At 35.5% G+C, this 21833-nt stretch overlaps 1 protein-coding gene across 1 annotated transcript in view; it reads right to left on the reverse strand.

The window, feature by feature from the left end:
- Positions 1 to 337: 337 nt before the first annotated feature.
- LOC128553182 (uncharacterized) overlaps positions 338 to 21833 on the reverse strand; it is a gene marked incomplete at its 3' end in the record, with an annotated part of 53940 nt that continues 32444 nt past the window's right edge. The window contains exons 5-6 of the mRNA XM_053534300.1: positions 8503 to 8919; positions 338 to 455 (exon numbers count right to left, since the gene is read on the reverse strand). Coding sequence (XP_053390275.1) covers positions 338 to 455; positions 8503 to 8919 — 535 coding nt within the window. The remainder of the gene's footprint in view (positions 456 to 8502; positions 8920 to 21833) is intronic.

Raw genomic sequence — 21833 nt, forward strand, 5'->3', positions numbered from 1 at the left:
ATTAATATGACAGAAGTAATTAGGTAGCCTTAAGTAAATTTAATTTAGCAAACATAGATTGTATAAATATTGTTAACTACGTCCGATGACTGCTTCCTAGATTTCTGTTCAGTACTCGCAGCCAATACTAGCATCTAGGCATTGGTCAAATCTGCTCTTATAGGGATTCGAACACACAATCTCCGAAGCAGGGTCCGATGCTCTGCCCCTTGCACCTATGTACCCTCTTCAGTAATAGTATAACACACACACAAGGACAAATAATCGCAGTAACACAAACTTGCTTTCTCCTACTGTAGACTACAGTTTAATAAATAATGTAAAGGTAAATGATTACCTATGGTCTGAATCCTTACACGCGGAGCAGAAAAACGTGTCGTGGTCAGAACAATACCATGTGCACTGTGTACCCTGATGGTTACCACAAGTGAAGTCAGTTGTAACACCTCGTTTATCTGTAAAATAATTGAAAGCTAACCAAATCTCTTTCTACGTCTTTATGGGGACTGGTACAATGAAATGAAATATAAATTTGAACTTATCTCAAGAGAAAGCTTTAAACGCAACAGCCATGTGGCGGTTGTTATTTTCCTTTGAAAGCATACGATGCCGCAACGATAACTGGATGTTTACAAACATGACTATGAATGGATGAAAAATGGAACATAAGGAATTCAACATTTTTCTAGCATGATAAAAACAAGGAAGAATATCCAACAGGGAAAGCCACGTTCTAAAAACGCAGTCTCCCCAAACACTCACACGATCAACACACGCACACACGCACACCACACACACACAAAGCAAATACCAGGACAGAACAAACAAATAAAGGAACACAGTGGGGCACCGCCCTGGAACGGTCAGTTGCAAAACCACCACTGGGGAGCTTTAACCTCACTTTTACCCCCACCATGTTCTAAAGTCACAGGACAGTGTAAATAAAAGTTATCCCCGCCAGGTGAAACCCTTACATATGCAAAGGCAACAGAAGGCATGTGATGTAAAACACAAAATTGCACTTGTATATATATAGTAGAGAGAATTTATACGAACTAAATCACCAGCACAATATACCAGACAAATTACGGCAAAGTGCCTAGCAGTACAAACGAACACACACATGCCACAGCAAGTCCACTAACCCAATAAGATTAGTTTCGGTGCTGCTTTATATACGAGCCCGAATTGTACTACACATTCGTACTGGTTCAACATTTGCATATATATACTCAAATCTCTGTTTTCATGTCTCACAAATCAGTAGTGACATTTTAGTCTTTTTAACTGATTGGGACCAGAGAAGCTATATTTTCTGTCTCTGAAAGTTAACTGGATCTCGAGGATACATTGAATATATAGAGATAGTTTGCATTAAGGGATATAAATATATTCAGAACAGTTGACTTTACCATACGTGAGATCCGCTAGGATACAAGTTCGCATTATAAATTATTATATAGTAGATATATATATATACAAATATATGCAGTCTTTAAGAACCTAAAACGCATATACCCAATGCCTTTGCAGAAGACAGAGCAACAAGGGAAACACGCTTAAGGGCCCGACGAAACGGGTCAGAAGACGGAAATCAAAATAGCTCAGTCCTGGTGGGATTTAAGAACTACTTATCATAAAGTCCTCTACCTGTTTCGTCAGACACAATCAAAGAGGAAAGCGAAGAGTCCAGCTGTAAAAGGGCTGAACCCCAAACATGCGGTGTGTCTCAAAACAGTTGGGTCATAACCTCTTTTAATAAAACGTTTAATGGCTTTACTAAATGCAATTGGAAAATTGCCATGACCCAAAATCTTACGAAGTTTGTAAACCACATCCCCATAAAACGGGTTTTGATATACCTTCTCGCAGAAGTGTCTCTAAATTGCTATTGCATTCAAAACCAAATCTGAATTACGATAGTAAAATTAAAAAAAATTAGAAAAGTATTTACGTAATATTAATAATAACCGTAGCCCTGTTGAAGAAGCTTATTTGTAATATATTGGTTACGTTCATTGACATCTTCAACATGAATACACGCTCTTGCAAACCAAATTAACTGAGAAATATATATCCCATAAGATATAGCCTTGGGTACATCCCCATCCAAATGAGGGAAATTTACAATACTAAAATTAAAATCATCCCCCGTCATAAATTTTGGTATGTATAGAATTGTCGTAAATAGAGTGATGTAAATGTAGAAATGAAGCAGAGTATCCGAGTTGTTAGTTGTATTTAACTGCAGCTCCCCTGCATAAATATTATCCACCAACGGAGCAAAAAACGTATTACCCATATTAAGAATATCATCTAGATAGCGTGTTGTACTATTAAATGCAGTAATAATGTCTGCCTGTATATCTTGAGAAAGGCCCAACATAAAATCTCTTTCATAACAATATAAAAACAAATCTACAACAAGAGGTGCACAATTTGTTCCTATGGGAATACCAATTACTTGTCTGAAAACTACATTCTCAAACCTGACGTAAATACTGTTCATTAAAAAGGTAAGGGCTTTACAAACTTCGTCACAGGTCCACATAGTATAATTCTTTACAATGCAAGTAGTAAAAAATGCTTTATCGAAACTGCAAGCGAGAAAAGTAGCATTTTCCCTGGCAAAAGTCTTTTGAATCTAAATATTTCAAGTTATAGTACTAATTGCAAATTAGCTCAGAGGTAAAAAAACAAAGACAAATATCAAACAGGGAATGCCACGTACCAAAAACGCAGCCTCCCCAAAACGAAACCCACTGCACGCAGACGTGCACACACACACACGCGCGCGCACGCACGCGCGCACACATGCATGGACGCTCACACACACACACACACTAGCACACAAAGTCAACACAAGTGGACAAATTGAACAAACAGTAACACAGTGGGGCACCGCTTTGTAACGGTCAGTGGCAAAAACACCACTGGTGAGCTTAAACCGGTTTACGGTGCGCACTCAACGTCACTCTTTCCCCACACCATGTTCTAAAAACGCGGGACAGTGTAAAGGCATTGCAAGTAAAACACTAAAATGCTCGTGTATACATATATAAAAAGCAAACCTTAAGAACCAAAAAAACATGTACTCAATGCCTTTGCAGCAGACAGAGCAACAAGAGGAACACCCTTAAGGGCCCGACGAAACAGGCCAGAAGACAGATATCAAAACAGTTCAGTCCTGGTAGGATTTAAAAACTGCTTATCATAGAATCCTCCCCCTCTTCCGTCAGACTCAATCAAAGAGGGAAGCGTAGTGTCCAACTGTAAACGGGTTGAACACTAAACATGCGGTATGTCTCAAAACAGTTGGGTCGTTACCTCTTTTAATAAAACGTTTTATAGGTTTACCAAATACAGTTGGAAAATTACCATGACCCATGATCTTACGAAGTTTGTAAACCACGGGTTTTGAAACACCGTCGTGCAGAAGTGTCTTTAAATTACTATAGAATTTTAAAACCAAATCAGAATAACGATAGTAAACTTTTGCAAAATATTTACGCCATTTGTAATAACGGTAGCCTTGTTGAAGAAGTTTACTTGTAATATATTGATTACGTTCATTGAAATCCTTGACATTACTACACGCTCTGGCAAACCGAATTAATTGAGAAATATATATCCCATAAGATGTAGCCTGAGGTACATTTCCATCCAAATGGGGAAAATTTACAATACTAAAATTAAAATCATCCCTCTTGTCATAAATTTTGGTATGTATAATATTGTCATAAATAGAGAGATGTAAATCTAAAAATGAAGCATCAGTATCCGAATTGTTAGTTTTTATTAACTAAAGCTCCCTAGGATAAATAGTATCCACCAATTGACCAAAAAACAACAACAACGGATTACCCATATTAAGAATATCATCCAGATAGAGTGATGTATTATTAAATGCAGTTATTACATCTGCCTGTGTATCTGGAGAAGGCTCAACCTAAAGTCTCTTTCATAACAATATAAAAACAAATCTGCGACAAAGGGTGGACAACTTGTTCCCATTGGAATACCAATTACTTGCCTAAAAACTGCATTTCCAAACCTGATGTAAATGTTGTTCAATAAAAAGGAAAGGGCTTTACAAACTTCGTCACAGGTCGACATTGTATAATGTTTAATAATACTGCTAGTAAGAAAACTTTATCAAAATTGCAAGCGAGAAATGTAGCATTCTCTCTAGCAAAAGTCTTTTGAATTAGGGCAGTTAGTTTGTCATGTATTAAATTATGTGGTAAAGTGGTATACAAAGTAGAAAAATCGTATATACTGACTGTAGGTACCTTGTAATTATCAATTTTAAACTTATCCAGGATTTCGCCAGAATTTTTAATCGACCAAAATAAGTGTTTACCAGAGTTTTCGTATACTTTATCGCAGTATATTTTCACGTGGGCTTTCACAGCATTTAGACATGACGTTAATAGTTTTGAAATATTTGTAGTGGATCTTGAATCAGCGATGAAGTGAGCTTAAGGTGGTTGTTTATGCAATTTAGGAATCCAGTACATGGTTGGAAATTTAATTTGTTGATCGTCTATACGAACTTTAAAATTAGAAACTTCAGTTGAGATCAGTGACCAAATTATTTTCAACAGAAGGACTCAATTTATAAGCTTTAGTGCTATTTAATTCGTTTTGTAGAACATTAATATAATGTAGGCGACAAATGATGATAACACTGTTGGCCGCCTTGTCTGCTGTAACTAAGACATACTTAGAATGAAAATCTTGGATTTCTTTTTTCAAATGTCTTAAAGTAAACTTGGGTTTTGGTGGAAGTTGGTGTTCATTTGTTTGATAAAATTTTATTCGAGAATCAACAATGTTAAAAACATTTCGTTTCCAAGACGTTAATGTATTGGGATCAGCATTCTCATGACGACACCATTTAACACAAACAGTTTCGATGGATTCAGCTATCTGGCCACAACAAGCATCAAAATCAAAAGTTGAAGGAATTCTATAGTTCGGTCCTTTAAAGAATAAATTACAAATACGCTTGACTTTAATGATATCAAAATTACCAGTGATGACATGACCGGCATCTGAATAGCAAAAATTTGAGTTTTTACATTCGCAGTAAGAAGGGGTTTTTGTTTGAACATTTAGGTCGGAAATAATTTTATTGTAATTGAATATAACATTTCTTACAGGCGTTTTATATTTATAACAGATAATAGGAACTTCGGAGTTTCCGAATATTTAGGCACCGAATCAATGGCACGTCTGTCACGAAATATACTAGGTACATCGATGAAGTCAATACCTTCATTCGTGAAATAAATTTTAAGAATATGTCTCTCACGGTCAGATTGAGTGTCAATATGTGGACGGAGAACGTGTTTTGTGTAACTTTGAATAAGATATGATACAGTGTAAAACGGATCTGTTTGAATAACATACAGGTCCGCTTCCTCGTCTAGCGTTTTAAGAGACTGAACAGATAAAGACGTGCGACGAGAAAGCATTGAATGTCTACCAGAGTTTGAACGAATTAAATCGAAGTCTGCAACAGATATATTGACTTTAGATTTGCGTTTAATATTACCATTGCGTCTAATTCCATAAGACCTAGATTTACGTTTCCTAATATTTAAAATAGAAAAGATATTGATATTAGGGTTTTTAGAGACATTACCTTCTTGATAGATATTAACATTTTAGCCAAACGGAAACGGTGACTGTAAATTTTTAGTTCATTTGAATTCTACTGCATGTCTCACTTTAATTTTTAAAGTAGATGTGGAATTTATATCATATACGATTTGCTCTACTGGCTGCATTGTTACCTGATCAAATGTACGGCCAGATTTACGAAACTCTTGGTATAAAAATGTAGTAAACTTGTTTCGACTACGCATTTTGTATGAATGCTCGCGGAAACGAATTTTAAAGAACGCCCAGTTTGGCCAACATACTGAATGCCACAATTAGGTGCGTTTCAAGTCAGTACATATAAAGTACCGTAAAGCATACTGTCCATGTTAAACAGAATTTTGGCCTTGTGGGTTCGAAACTCAGCATCGACATTTAATCTTTATTTCATTTTGCATAAAATATTTAGATTCCTTCATGTTATCTGTGACAACACAACAGAGAAATATGGCAGATGAGAAAAGTCTAGCACCATATCAAATTTGATATTAATTAAGTGCATGCACTTAAGCGAATAATGAACATAATATTATGTTATATAAAGATATATATGTAAATACAAACCATCAAAGAAAGAAACGAAAATATGAGAACAAATTAAAACGATTTGGAAAAACAAAAACCTGAAAAAATCCTCATAAGGATTCGAACTCATAAAACGGTTTTCTTATATCTAGTTGTAATAGGTCTACATTTTACCCGACTGAGCTATGTTGTAGTATACAAACTAAATAGTTAAAATGAAACAAATACTAATATTGACTTGTCAAGTAATGTGCAAGCATTATGAATTTTAATTTTATCAGTTATCATAAAATGGACTCGTCCTCGCGTTTCGGCGGGATTCACGTTAGTTTAAACATATTTACTCCCAGTAATACATGTACAAGTTAAATAGTTACATACATCATAGTTTGAACAAGATAAGTAGGAAAGGATAAGAATGAAAGACATGTAGTTTTATAGAATTCTTCCTGTGGACAAAATAATTTGTGGAAATACTTGAGCTTTTAGTTGTACCGGGATACATTTATTTGAATTTAATTGTAAAGACGATGAAAAATTTACAATTTAATATGTGATTTGACAGTTAAACAACAAGAGGGCCAAGAGAGCCTAAGGCCGCTCACCTAAGAAACACACCATAACAGTGTAAACATGTTTGACCTAGTGATTTCATGGAAACAAATATTCTGACCAAGTTTCTTTAAAATTGGAGCAAAAATCTTGAGTATAAACAAGTATTTCCTTTGATTTGACCTAGTGACCTAGTGTTTGACCCCAGATGACTCATTTTTGAATTTGTCCTAGATTTCTACAAGGCAATCATTCTGACAAAATTTCATAAAGATCAATTAAAAAATACAGCCTCTATCGCATACACAATATTTTTCTTTGATTTGACCTAGAGACCTAGTTTTTGAACCCAGATAACCTATTTTCGAAGCTGGCCTAGATTTCATCAAGGTAATCATTCTGACAAAATTTCATGAAAACCAGCAAAAAATACAGCCTCTATCGCATACACAAGGTTTTTCATTAATTTGACCTAGTGACCTAGTGTTTGATCCTAGATGACCCATTTTCAAACTTGGCTCTCATCAAGCATTGCTCAGGTGAGCTAAAAATAGAAGAAAGGAGTGTTTTCCTGATCAGAAAGGTTAGGGTTACCAAATAAAATCGTGTGCAAGTCAATCTCAAATCCCTGAAGACTATTCAATAGATAGTTACGACAGGCAGAAAGAAGTGGGCACTCAAAGAATTAGTGAAAATTACATTCGAGACTTCCACACCGACATAATGGTGTAGGAGAAATGTTTTTAAGGAAGAGGTGATAATTAAGTGAACTACATTTAGTGCGAATTCTTGAGTGGAGCACTTGGAGTTTCCTGTCGCCAAACTAATAATATGACGGAGTGTGTTCATTTCATTTTTATTTAGGTTGATTTTAAGCGATGATAACGTTTTAGAATTGCGTATTGCAGGTGTCAGTAGGTTCCACTCTCGAACAGCGGTGGGTAGAAAGGAATTATAATATAAAGTTGTTCTAGCAGGAACGATATGAATATCTTCAGAATTTCTTAACTTGTAACGTGAATCATCCTGCTCAGGGAAAAAAAAGAAGATAGATAAGCTCGTGTAAGATTAGACTTCATTTCGTCTGTCTGAGAGGATTTTCCACGCTAATTCTCGGTATAAACTTTCCAAGGAAACAAGTCTGGTAGTACCTGAGGCGATGCGTGCACATTCATTTTGTATTTTGTCTAGTTGATCAAATTCGTATACAGTTGCTCCATACGATGTTAGCGTATTCAAGGATAGGTTTTATAAAGGAAGTATATATTGTTTCAAGAGATCTAGAGTCCAAAGAAAATTGTAACTGATTTATCACGTTATCATTGGGTATTAGAACAATCCATTTAGCTGACACAATATTTTTATTCGTTTCTTCGTTTCAGGATATTATTCTGCTAACTGTTCCATCACATTAGAGCCAAGCTTATTTTGCAGTAAAAAAAATGTCTTATAAAAATAGCCAGAACTTTATTTAATTATAAGGAATACTTTTAGCGATACTAACGAACCAAATTAAAATTAAGACATATAATACCGCTTAGCGTGCCAGAGATGTTTAAATCTTAGAAATTGCGTATTATTGATAATATCAATAAAAGATTGCCAAGATACTTGAACGATTTACCTACTTTTGCACAACTTCGTGAATATTGAAGGAAGATGTAGATCAAATAGTAGGAGAACAATTAAATCCATTTGATTACAATAATATTTACTTCTGTTATCCAATCAATCAAAGTACATATACATGTTACTTACCTAGACGCTTCCTTGTATTGTCTATACTTTCTGATGAGCAGCTTGCTACTACATCATGTCCGTTTATGTGCTCCAGTCTCTCTAAGCATTCTCTTAACACACTTGTTTCTCTCTGAAACTCGTTTCCATTGATTGACTTAAGAAAGTCTGCAATGGCCTTGCGAGTAAAGCAATGGATTTTTATGTTGACAGAAACGTCTGTGTTCAACACATCAACGATCTTACAGCCTTTAATGGTATTAATGTAGCCAAAAAGATGATGAACAGATTGATTAGTAGAGTGTACATGCGCCTCTGTGTTAATATTGAGTCTGGTATTATCACCTTTCATGCTGTTGCATATACGCTGATTTCCTTCGGTACTTGTCTCTCCCGTTGGCCCAACAACCCTTATATGTAATTCCATTTCGAAAGGCTCTGAAATATTTATGTTCATTACAAGAAACCATACACAAATAACGACACACATATAATTTGTCTATGATTTCGAAACAAGTAACATATAATTATATTCTGGTAACTAAAAGATTTATGAAAAGAATACTACAACGTATACAAGAAATATTTCATAATCTGAGTGTACCTGACGGTAGTAAGCTATTTGATATTGTAAGTGTTGTGGGGAAGGGACGTGCTGTGATATTTATGAAAACTTCGGATTTGTTCAATATATTGAAAACAAAATATTCTAGCTCGAACATCACCGGAAAAAATCTTAATATGTTTGGATTAGAGGTTCCACTTTACCATAGATGATTCTGTATATTTCAAGGCAAAGTGAGGTTTTTAGGATAGAAATATTCAGCATGGTTTTATCAATACAAAACATATAAGCTATATATAACATGTTTTTTATTTAATCATCAGGACAAATAATACAAATACCTGATAAGTAAATAAATGAAACCGGTTGGCGAATATTAAGTAACCCATGTAATGATATTTTTTTTTCTTTATAATTTACTTGCTCCGGCACAGACTTTTACGTTGATATATATATATATTAATAGACTTCACTCAAGATTGTGTATATTCTTCGTATTGATGAGACTAAAAATGCTCAAAATTCTATCCTAAAAACTCACTTTGCGTCTTGAAATATTCAGAAATCATACATCCTTCGTATTGTTGATAATTCGATTCTGAAAAGCTAATTTTGCCTTATGAGATATTCAGTATTATTTTATGCTTACTGATGAAATACTGTGTTTTATCAGTGAGATGCAATCCATATCACTCACTGTAAATGCTATAGCTTTGCCGATCTACTTGTACATTGTGTATAAATTTTAAATTATTTGCTTAAAACAGGATGAAAATTGTAGTCGTACTTTGTTCTTTATAGGATATTTCTCGATTCAAATTATTTTACTTAATGAGAATTTCATAATGTTATGCAGCAAGAAACAAAATAGAACTTTATGTCGTGTGCGTCTTTCTGACGTCACAACACGTCTGACGTCATGTTCGTTTACGCGTTTTTGCAAATGCACAACTCAACGTAATTAAGCATACAATAAAACAAAATTGGTTTGTTTTTCGAAAATATAGAATATCTCACCTCAAATTGAGAAAATGTTCACATTTTCACTCGCGCTACGCGCTCATGAAAATATTTGAATTTTCTCACTTCTCAGTGAGTTATATTCCATATTCTCCCAAAACAAACAAATATCCTCTACTTATCTATGGTTTTATTTTATTATTTTTATACCAGATTTGTTGAGCGCCCTTTTCATATGTAATATACGTTCAAAGGCGCTTTACAATTAAACATGTGACACTTCGCAGATATGTAGGAAAATAACAAAACATGACGTATGCAATCTAAAAACTGAAACTGAACAATTTGATTAAACGCCTTTTTTATAAATGATATTTTCAATGGCGTTGTACATAATAATAAAAAATAACAACAATATCATAAATGAACAATGATAATATTTACAGCCTTATTGTAACAAACAGCCATGACCGCACCCCCACCCCTGAGGTCGTTTTACCCCTATTGCCAATACCAGTGCTTTAAACATCTGGTACGCCCAGACGGGCTGCATATAGTGGTTCAACCTCCCGGTAAATGGTGCCAACATGTACTGTTTTAGGTAGAAATACCACACATTTCAAGTGAAACTCAAGTCTTGCGAAAATGAACACATAGAACGTCATAACCCTTAAAATGTGACATGATGAAATAAAAGATGGATTGTCAATTTAGTTAATTACATGATGAGTTGTACAGTTAAGAGACCTTCGTCAGCGACGAATGACTTGCTATAGTTCTGTATTACAAAAATAACAATGGCATATTTATTATGAGTAGAAATAGTCACAGTTGGTACCTATGTGTTGTAGAAAATTTTGAAAAAGGTGTGTTTTGAGAGCTCTTTTGAATGAATTAAGTGATGAATCTTTTCTGAGATTGTCAGGGAGAGAGTTCCATAGTTTTGCGGCGGCAACCCTGAAACTTCTATCACCGTAGGTAACCAGTCGACTTTTTTGTGGCACAAGGGTTGTTGCTGCATTTGCTGACCTCAGATTTCTAGTTGGCACGTACACCTCCAGTAAGTCTCTCATATACACCGGCGACTGTCCATGCAAGGCCTTGAATGTTTGCATGAGAATTTTGTATTTGATCCTATCTTGTATTTGAAGCCAATGAAGATCTTTAAGGATTGGTGTTATATGTTCAAAACGGGTTGTTTTCGTAGACGTGCAGCTGTGTTTTGGACATTTTGCAGTTTGCTCGTTGTTGATTTTGGCACGCCGTACAAAAGAGCATTGCAGTAATCTAATCGTGAGGTCACAAGCGAGTTTATCAGGGTTTTTGTGGCTTCAGTTGTCAAATATGGTCGAATATGACCAACGTGTCGTATTTGGCCGTAGCATGTTCGAGTCACAGAATTAACATGATGGTCCATGTGCATGTTCGAATCAAGCGTAGCACCAAGGTTTCGAAGGTTTCAGTTCTAGATTTTCAACATGTTTGGAGTGTTTTTGACTCGAAAAAAGAATTACTTCAGTTTTGTCTGCATTCAATTTTAACATGTTTGAATTCATCCATGAGATGACTTCTTTTAGGCATTGTTCAACTCGTGTGATTGTGGCTGCCTTTGATGCTTGTTCAACTGGTTTAAACGATAAATAGAGTTGGGAGTCATCTGCATAAAAGTGGTGGTTTAGACCGTGGTTTCTACAGATGGACCCGACTGGCTTTGTGTACATCGTGTAGAATTTTGGGCCTAGAACAGATCCTTGAGGAACACAGAATTTCATAAGGACTGGTTCAGAGAGTTTGCCATCGATGCATACTGTTTGGTAGCGGTCTGTTAGATATGATGCCACCCACTGAAGGGGTTTATCGGCAAATCCAAAATTAAATTTGAGTCTGTGAAGAAGGGTGTTATGGTCAATGGTGTCGAATGCAGCCGACAGGTCCAACATCACAAGTACTGTGACGTCACCTTTGTCAAGGGATTCGAGAATGTCGTTCTGAACTTTTAACAATGCGGTTTCAGTTGAATGAAATTTTCTGTATGCTGACTGGTTTATTTCATGTAATTGATTGTTCGTTAAATGTTCCTCAATTCTTCTGTTTACCACTTTTTCAAGGATTTTTGAGAGGAATAGCAGATTGGAAACAGACCTGTAATTCTTGAGTGTGTTTTGGTCAGGACTTGGCTTTTTTTAACAATGGTCTTATTCGTGATGTTTTAAATGATTCTGGGACGATTGCACTTTCTAGAGAGATGTTAACAATTTTCGTCAATATTGGGAGAAGTTCGTTTATACAAGATTTCAAGAGCCATGTAGGAAGAGGGTCTAATTCACATGACTTATTAGCTGACTTTTGAACAAGGTTTTTCACCTCCTCCTCTGTTGCCGGACTGAAACTAGTCAAACGCGCGGTATCACATTGTGATATGCGTCCGTCTTCTGAAGTAAATGATTCATTCTTATCCTGGGATGCAATATTAGTTCTGATTTTTCTATTTTATCTATGAAGAAATCGCTGAACTCCTGTGCTAGTAGTTCTGGGTTCTTGCTTGTTGGAAGTGCCGCTTCACTTGGACCGTTCAATAAATGTTTCGTTATTTTGAACAAGCTTTTTTGGTCTCGTTCACTTGATTCTATTTTCTCTGAGTAATAATCAGTTCTTGCCTTTTTTAACATCTTGTTAACGATTGCGCATTGGTTCCTATACATTAAGTGGTAAACGGCGAGTCCTGAAGTCTGCCATTTACGTTCTAGTTTACATTTCAGATGTTTGGCGTCGTGGAGCTCCTCCGAGAACCAGGGACAAGATGGTCTTAATGTGATGGTTTTTGAACACAAAGGCGCATGATTGTCAATTAAAGCTGAAAGTTCACTGTTGTATAATGAGACGAGAGTTTCTGCATATGATGTACTCTGTGACAAATTCAAAAGATCGGATGATAGAATATCAGCTTTGAAAGTATCAATGTCAATCGAACGGAGTTTCCTGTATGTCACAGTTCTCTTTACCGGAGTGGGTTTCGCGGCAAGTGCATTAAACATTACCGCGAAATGGTCCTTGGCTATTTTTCCAGAGCTGTCTGATAACCCAGGATCAGTCACTACTACTGCCGGTACTGTTTTATCTATGTCTCTGGTGATGACCACGTCTAGGGTATGACCGTGGACGTGGGTGGGTCCTTTCACATGTTGATACATGCCACAAGATTGCAACACACTGTTAAATCTGATGGTGTCACGATCAGAAGGAATGTCTAAATGAAAATTCAGATCGCCAGTTATGATGATATTCTTGTCAACTGCGGCGTATTTTGATAAGAAATCTGGCCACTCGGTATATAGAAAATCATTTGTATTCAGACCATTTTTCTTTGATGGAGGAGGTCTGTAAATAACGGTCATGAGCAATGTGTAGTTGTTGATACTAACATTACACTCAATATGTTCAAATGTTAAAAAGTATTGTCACAAGTTGAAGAGACCACTTTTACATCTATCACCGATCTATAAATGAGGGCCACCCCACCTCCACGCCCACTACCAGGGCGTGGCACATGCTTGATTTTGTACCCATCAGGTAACAGTTCACCTAGACATGCTTTATCGATGGAGGTGCCTAACCATGTCTCAGTCACAGCAATAAGATCTAGATCATTCGAGATAATAAAGTCACAGAAGGCTGTCGTTTTGTTTTTCAAGGATCTTGGGTTAATGCAACAATTTTTTATATTTTTCTGGCCTTTAACTATTGTTTGAGTTTCATATTTTATGTGGGATAAATTCATTGTTCTTTTCGAATCAAGCACTTCTTTGTTGATATTTTTCTTATGCTTTGGTCTATCTGTTGATATTACAGTTGAAATTGCCTCAGGTAATGTTCTAATATTGTCCAGTTTAATCCCTTGATTGATATCCCAATTACGTGTAAGTTGATTATTACCACCTCTGGCAGATCTATACATCAAAATATCATAATCCTTTAGAATTTTCAATGTTTCTTTGTCTGGTCGTGAAAACCTTCTGGGTATGTTTTCCAATTTCAGTAATTGGTCTCTATTATACTTTATAAAGCACATTATGTTGTGAGATTGTGTTCACTAAAAAATATACACTATTTTACAGGTAAAAGCAGTCTATTCTATTGTACATCCAATTGTTTTATTGAATAAATCCACTATCGAATGGATAAATCCAATTAAAAACACAGAAATGTTATCTACATACATTCATGAAACACTATGCAAAAAATCTTGGTTCTAAAGTCACTGGTTTTCACAGAACAATCAAAATATCAAGAGCACAAATTTCTGCTGCCAACACTTAGTGTAACCTATAATTCAAACATGCTCGGAGAGATCCATTTAAGTACCTCATACAGAGAATCAATTACCTGCTTCGAAGGAAAGAATCCATAAATATCTTTATAGATCAGTAAGGAATGGCAGGGCATATGATACATTGTGTTATAATAAGCCGAAGTCAAAGACAAGGGTAATAAAAGTTATTCTCGCCAGTAAAATCCTAAGCAGTGCAATTGTAATAAAATACAGGATACGTATAATATATAAACTCTTTTAACGACACCAGCGAATACCATCTTTTAAAGTTAGATATTTTCCTTCACAAAAGATTAAATTCTTAGCCAGTTAACTACTGCAGAGCAACAACCGCTTTAGGAATTCCAAACTCAGTTTTTTATATATTTTTTTACTATATTTTTACCTGTCTCTACCTGGTAAGGATTTTTGTATGGACTTAGATTTTTTTTTTTGCGGGGTGGGGGGGTGTTGTTTTTTTGTGTTTTTTTTTTAAGATTAACTCCTTTGGTTGTTACTAATATTTATAGTAACAACTAAGGGATTTAATCTTAAACAAAAACAAAAAAAATCTCCCCCCCCCCAAATAAAATCTAAGTCCAAACAAAAATCCTTAGCAGGTAGAGACAGGTAAAAATACACCTCAAAATTGGATGTAACATGCATGATGTACTACAGAAAAGTAGTTTCGATTTTTCCCTACGAGTAGTAATGAAAAAGTTACAATATAAGCTTTTTATAGAAACAACAAAGAGAAGTAATTCTAAAGAAGGGACCTGCGCATGACACTCCGTCTCATGATGGTGAACAATTGTGCCAAGTTACATCAAATTCCCTCCATGCATGAAGAAGAAATGCTCCGGACAAAGTCATTCTTGTATCTGACCTCTAAGTATGACCTTGACCTTAGTCCTGGGGACTTGGTTCTTGTGCATGCATGACACTCCGTCTCATGGTGGTGAGCATTTGTGCCAGCTTATATCAAAATCCGTCCATGCATGAAGAACAAATGCTCCGGACAAAGTTTTCATTCTTGTATCCTTAGACCTCTAAGTGTGACCACGACCTTCGACCTAGGGACCTGGTTCTTGCGCTTGACACTCCGTCTCATGATGGTTAACAATTGTGCCAAATTTCATCAAAATCCCTCCATGCATGAAGAAGATATGCTCCGGAAAAGTCTGTGGATGCCGCCCGCCCGCCCCTAGAATTCCCTAATTTCTTTAGAGATATTACGCAGCCATTCAATACATAATGACATTTTAGCCCCATTAAAATACATGCTACTTTCGTTTTGGTAAAAGGGTATAATTTCCAATCTGCATGCTTTTATGTCTTAAAAATCATACAGCATTTAAAATACTCTCAATGCACTTAACTATTAACTTATATTGTAACTTTTTTATAACTGACCGTAGGGAAAAACAAAGACCACATTTCTGCGGTACAACATAGATGTTACTTTCAAATTTTAGGTGTATTTTTAGGTATCTCTACCTGGTAAGGAGTATTTTTGTGGATTTAGAAAAACAAAAGAATTACAATAATTACTACACAACCACAGAATTAAAATACAGGTGCAAGTGTAAAGAAATTTGCTATGACGGGCATATATTGTGACATTCTGGCACTCTTGTTAATAGATAAATAAGTCATATTTTAAAAATTAACAGGTCTAGGAAAGTAGTTTATTTACAGATAATTTATAAATTTACAGATTTTTCGATCTATAAATTTACAGATCAATGTTTGAGAACTGCTAAAATTATATTTAGACTCAAAATCGCAGCTTGAAATTAATTGATTTACTTATGGTATGCATAAATAAAGGTCAGTTGTAACTTTCAGTGATTTCTGTTGATTGATTTTTCTGAAAATGCCAAAAATTCGAAGTCAAAAATGGTTGAAACTCACTAATGACCTTAATTTATGCATACTGTAAACAAACCAACTTATTTCAAGCTGCGGTTTTGAGAATAAATGTAATTTCATCAGTTTTCATACACACAACCTGTAAATTTATAGATCGAAAAATCTGTAAATTTATAAATAATCTGTAAATTTACAGATAATCTGAAAATATACTGGTTGGCGACCCAGAATTTCGGACAATCCATAAGCCCGGACAGTCGCGTAAACGCTTATTTCGGCGTTCTTTTTGATCATTTGTTGACAAGTACAAAGACGCTTGCTCTATGTGCAACATCCACTGCAACAATTGCAAATCGGTAAGTAAAACCTACAAAATTGGAATATTTACATTTGTTCAGGAAATGTTGTGACAGCTCTCGCTGGGGGAAGTTGCATGTGCTTTCAGTGCGCATGCGCATACTTGTTTTGAGGCCCGGACATTATTTGAGGGGTGCTAATCTACAATCTGCTAAATTGCGTGTTTTAAAACAAGTGTCAAGTCCTCCCGTTAACACGAGTTAAATGCGTTTAAACCAAAAATTTTTAACTCAAAATTTTGTGTCGTCTATAGGCCAGCTGATTTTTTTTAACTCTCGGCAGCGTTATATCAAACAATAATAGTGAATGTTAACAAGGTAAACATGTCTTATGTTTATTAACACCGACCTAAAATTGATTCTGCGAGACAGAAATGACGACAATAAGCGTTTTCCTAGTGCCCGATTTCTGGGTCCTGCAACACGCTAATAACGTTAAATTTACGTACTCTCTTTCGGGCCTCAGTTACGTGATCAGCTTATTTTTAGAAACAAACCAATTCGCGTTTTGTAACACCGAAGAACTGAACTTGATTCAGGTAACATTTCACGGATCTGGTATTAAAAATGAAAATATGACAGCTGAAAAGGTTGTAAAATTATCCGAATCTGGGTCACCAACCACTACCACTTTCCTAGACCTGATAAATCAAATGTTCATGTAAGGTTCATGTAAGTACATGTGTTTAAAACTGGGGCATCTTATTTGCAGATGTTTTTTTATACGCCCGGGGCGTATTATGTGAACAGCCGTGACGGCGGTCGGTCGGCGTCCATAGCTTGTCCGCTCTCTAAGTCGAACAGTTTTTATCCGATCTTCACCAAACTCGCTGACAACGTTTGTGGGCACAATATCTCGGCTAAGTTCGATAACCACCCAAATCGCCTTAGGCACTCGTAGATTGTGGCCCTTGAATAACTCGAAAAACTGCGAAATTAGCCTTGATCGCTCTCTAAGTCAGACAGTTTTCATCCGATCTTCACTAAACTTGCTGACAATGTTTGTGGGCAAAATATCTCGGCGAAATTTGATAACCACCCAAATCGCCCCAGTCATTCTTGGATTATGACACTTGAATAAGGCTAAATTTGATGACGGGCGTATTTTGTGACACTAGTCTGGCACTCTTGTTTTCTTTTCACATTAGGCTGTTAATGCAATCTTCATTCAATAGAGAGGACTTTGGACTGTACGACTAGTAGGCTCATCCTCGTCGCGAAATACAGGAATTTACTACAGTACAGCCTCTCAGAACTATCATCACTGGTCCTATAAAAACTGATTTTTATGAAGAGAATGATCACATTCTTGCAAACTTCTTAAAACTAGAAACATAAACAATATTTTTCAAGGGAAGTTGTTGCTCTAGGAAGGTGTCATTTAGGGAGTAAGACTACATCGACGCATGCAAAAAAACATGTATGTTATTTTATATATTTTGCGATTACTTCCATATTGATTAGGCATCCATATATCAAACTGTGTTTTGATATTAGTTTTCTTTTTTATTATCAGTACTGTGTTAGCTATTGCTAAATATTGGACTACACGAGTAAATTGAATGTGTATAATAATCGTTTTCCTCGTGCAGTCCAATATCAAATAAACAGTCCAATATTAAACAAATATTGGACTCCACGTGGAAAATACAGTACTGAATCCCATTGAAAGCAGTCCACTATTAAAAAACAGTACTGCGAGTACAAAGGAATGACGTCATTACAGTGTTTTAATGCCAGTGTAATATTTTAAGAAGCGTCTGTTGATTTAAACACGAGTGATCAAGTCAGCAAACGCTTCGATAAGATAACGCCGGTTAACGCGTTGATACTTGCCTACGCGAGATTATCTCCACTTGCGATTCTGTGTATTTATACTTCTATGATTAATTTTCAGTTTAAATTCTATTTCAAAAGGAAGATTTAGAAATGCATAAGCACGCTAGATCGGTTATCTCGTGTTTTGTATAAACAAAGTCACCGCTTAATGTATTTATTTAAATGTGTTTAATTTCCTTCTGTTTCCGTGGTAACGGCTAAAATATAGCCTTTAAAACTCAGTTTATAAATATTATCATAGCGAAAATTTTGTCATTTGTTCATATTTTATATGGTTTTCTTTTTGTTTTACTATTTGTAGTTTGTATTATATTATTTGTATTCCCTCTCCGACAGCATATTAAAACATTGATGTTAATTTTCTACAAGTGTTAAGCCGGAGGGTGCTTATCGGTTGCCTCCGTATGCCTGTAAATCCGCCAGTCATGCTAAGTTGGATACTGAGTAACTTTAAAAGTACAACATATTTTTTCATGCAATGTGGTAAATGGATAGATGGATAAATGAAACATGCCAACGTCATTATAATTTGTTCCTTTTACAACAAATGTTGTTGCTATGGCCACAAATAGTCAAAGAATATGACAAAAAATGTCATCTTGCAATTTTTTTTAATCTAAGACAGTTTCTTGAAAAAGTGTACATGGATAGAAGGAAAAATAGTCATTTTATTTTCTCCGTTTGTACATCTGATCATTTCTCTGCATGTCTGTCCATCATTCACAAATGTTGGATTCTTCACAAACTTTAAAAGTACAAATTTTAAAGACTTCTTCATGAAACCTGATTTATAGATGGTAGGCTATTTGGAGAATATGCAGGTCCTTTAATTTTTATATAAAATTGTGGTTCCTATGACACCAAATATGACAACTGCCCCTTTCGGTTTGGGACTTAGAAATGCAATAATAGATTATAGCAACGGGCTAGTAGGATCAAATGAAACGACATACATAATTATGCACCCGCTGTCACAATATCTGCATAATATATTGATCACATAATTATTGATGTAGTGCTAACTGTGTAACAAAGAAGTCTTAAATTTGCTTTCATGGTCAACCCTCAGTAATTATTCTGTGAAATATATTACTCAACAAAGTGAACTGGAATCTGAAATAAGGTACATGTCACATACACGTGTTAGTACACACAAGCACGAGATGGTAAACAAGATTAGTTAACTTGTATAAGGCAGTGCAGAGCATTTCAGCACTTTTGACAAATTCCTCGACAGCCTTTATCTAGGTTGCACATGCACTTGAGTAGCTACTGGCACGAGACTGGTGCTTGAGGCAAGAACTACCAGAAGGGTTCCAATTTATTAAAGATACCTTTGGTCAGCCTCATTTATCTTGACTTGGAATCTTAAAAAAAGGATTGAATACCTGACACCATATGTGCCCGACCTGATAGGCAACCTTTTTAATATGTTCAAGAGATGAAGCAGACGATGCAGGAATGCACGCTATATACCTACATTTTGCGTGTAAGCCTCATTGACATCAGCTACTTGACATGTTTTGTTGTATAGAAGAATTTCAAAATACTCTATAATAGGCATTTGATTTAAGTTAGGCTCAAGAAGAAAAAACAAGAACTAAGAATGATGCTGTGAAATCAAAGCAACTTGTCAAAGTTTCCTAAACAGATGTTTGGCTCGCGCACAGAAAACCCATGTCTTGTCACAACCTGTGAAGCAAAACCTCACTCAAAGTTTTCATGAAAACCAAAAATAGTGACTTCAAAACTAAGGGTGACTGATGTAAACAGAAACTTGGGGAAATTGCATTCTATCCATGACTGTCACAAATTAAAAATGGTGCAATCCATGGCAACAAATGCATGTTGCATTAATACAATCAGACAACAAGCTGTCACTTGATGTGCAACAAAGGCCCTGTCAACATTAGAAGCCTGAAGTCTGTTTGTTTGTAGGTTCATGCACAATACTCTGCTAAATCCAAAATTGTCAAATGAAAGAGTCAACATCTCATAAAAATATGTACAAGGGTTATTCAATAAATACCCGGAAAAGTGCTATCATTTCTTGTCAAAATAATATTTTCTTTGGACAAATAGTAATTGCTTATCCTCATGGCAATGTCATGTGAGTAACCTGGCCTAATTTTGTCTCATTTCCTATACTGAATTTGCTAAAACATTTTTAGCCACTTATTTTTTTCATGATACATGCTCTTAAATCGGAAGATATTTATGCGAAATGTAAGTGTTATGCAAAAAAGGTCAAATTATAAATGTAGCATATTGTTTGTCATCGCCCGATAAACAGAGATCTGCAATGCATTTTTTTGTTATGAATCAAGAAAAGAGACAAATGCTTTAATGATAATGCATAAGGTTTTAGTAGGAACAATAACCTAAAGAAAAAATAATTTTATCAGTGAAATGGGGGACAAAAAAGTGGCCAGGAGAGTAACATTGATGAGAGTAACATTGATGGCTCACAGCTCAGACGTCAGAAAATAACGACAGTCATATTTGAAAATTAAAGCTCTCCTTGATATGGATTAATGTATCAGTTCAGTGTCCATTCAGTACCACAGAAATATTACATGGACAGTTTTTATCTGTTTGTAAGAAGGTATAGAAAATGCATTTTAAAACTTGATTCACCGGTAATCACGAGTTGTACTGGTTAGTGTTGTTTGACAATACAGCGCCATTCTTACATTGGACCGCTTAATTGGTAGTGACATAGCCTTACAAACGGTAAATAAATGATTTTCATGGTCTGAAAACTGTAATGCAATATGTCCTTATCTATCATATTTTTCTATTAGCAAAATGTCCAGAAATATATATCACAGGACTTTTCTTGGTAGAACGTATTCTGCTTCTAACTTAGTGACTGTACATTAATGTCATTCAACTACGAAATTATTGTTATGACAGTGTGCTTTAATTTGACAAAAGCATATTACAGGAACAAGCAAATGTAAATTTGATTAGGCTGATCAAACGGCAATGACTTTGTCCCACAGAAATATTGTCTGCCGGGGGATGTTCACATGTACGAAGTAGTAGTTACATGCTCTATCGCACTATCATAGTTCATTAATTTGTTTTTCTAAGTGTCATCAATTCTCGTAGTATAAATAGATTTAACACTAACACTAACAAAATTCCTCGAAAACTAATGACAAAGTGATACACATTTCATTTATTCACTAATACACACTAAGATATTTTACAATTCATTATTTTATAATCTCTGTTCATGTCTCATAAATCAGCAGTGGTTTTTACAGGCCTTTTCAAGTGACCCGGACTAGAGAAACTTCACACGCAGCGTGAATTTATAAAGCACTGTAAGGTTAGTATCCAATTACGGCAGGGCGCCTAGCTATACAGATGGACCGGCATACTACACTACCAATGTCACATTCACAAAAATGAATGCTTCATTGATAGCTTATAGCTTATATAT

This window comes from Mercenaria mercenaria, unplaced genomic scaffold (genome assembly GCF_021730395.1).
Source record: "Mercenaria mercenaria strain notata unplaced genomic scaffold, MADL_Memer_1 contig_3565, whole genome shotgun sequence".
Lineage (NCBI taxonomy): Eukaryota > Metazoa > Mollusca > Bivalvia > Venerida > Veneridae > Mercenaria > Mercenaria mercenaria.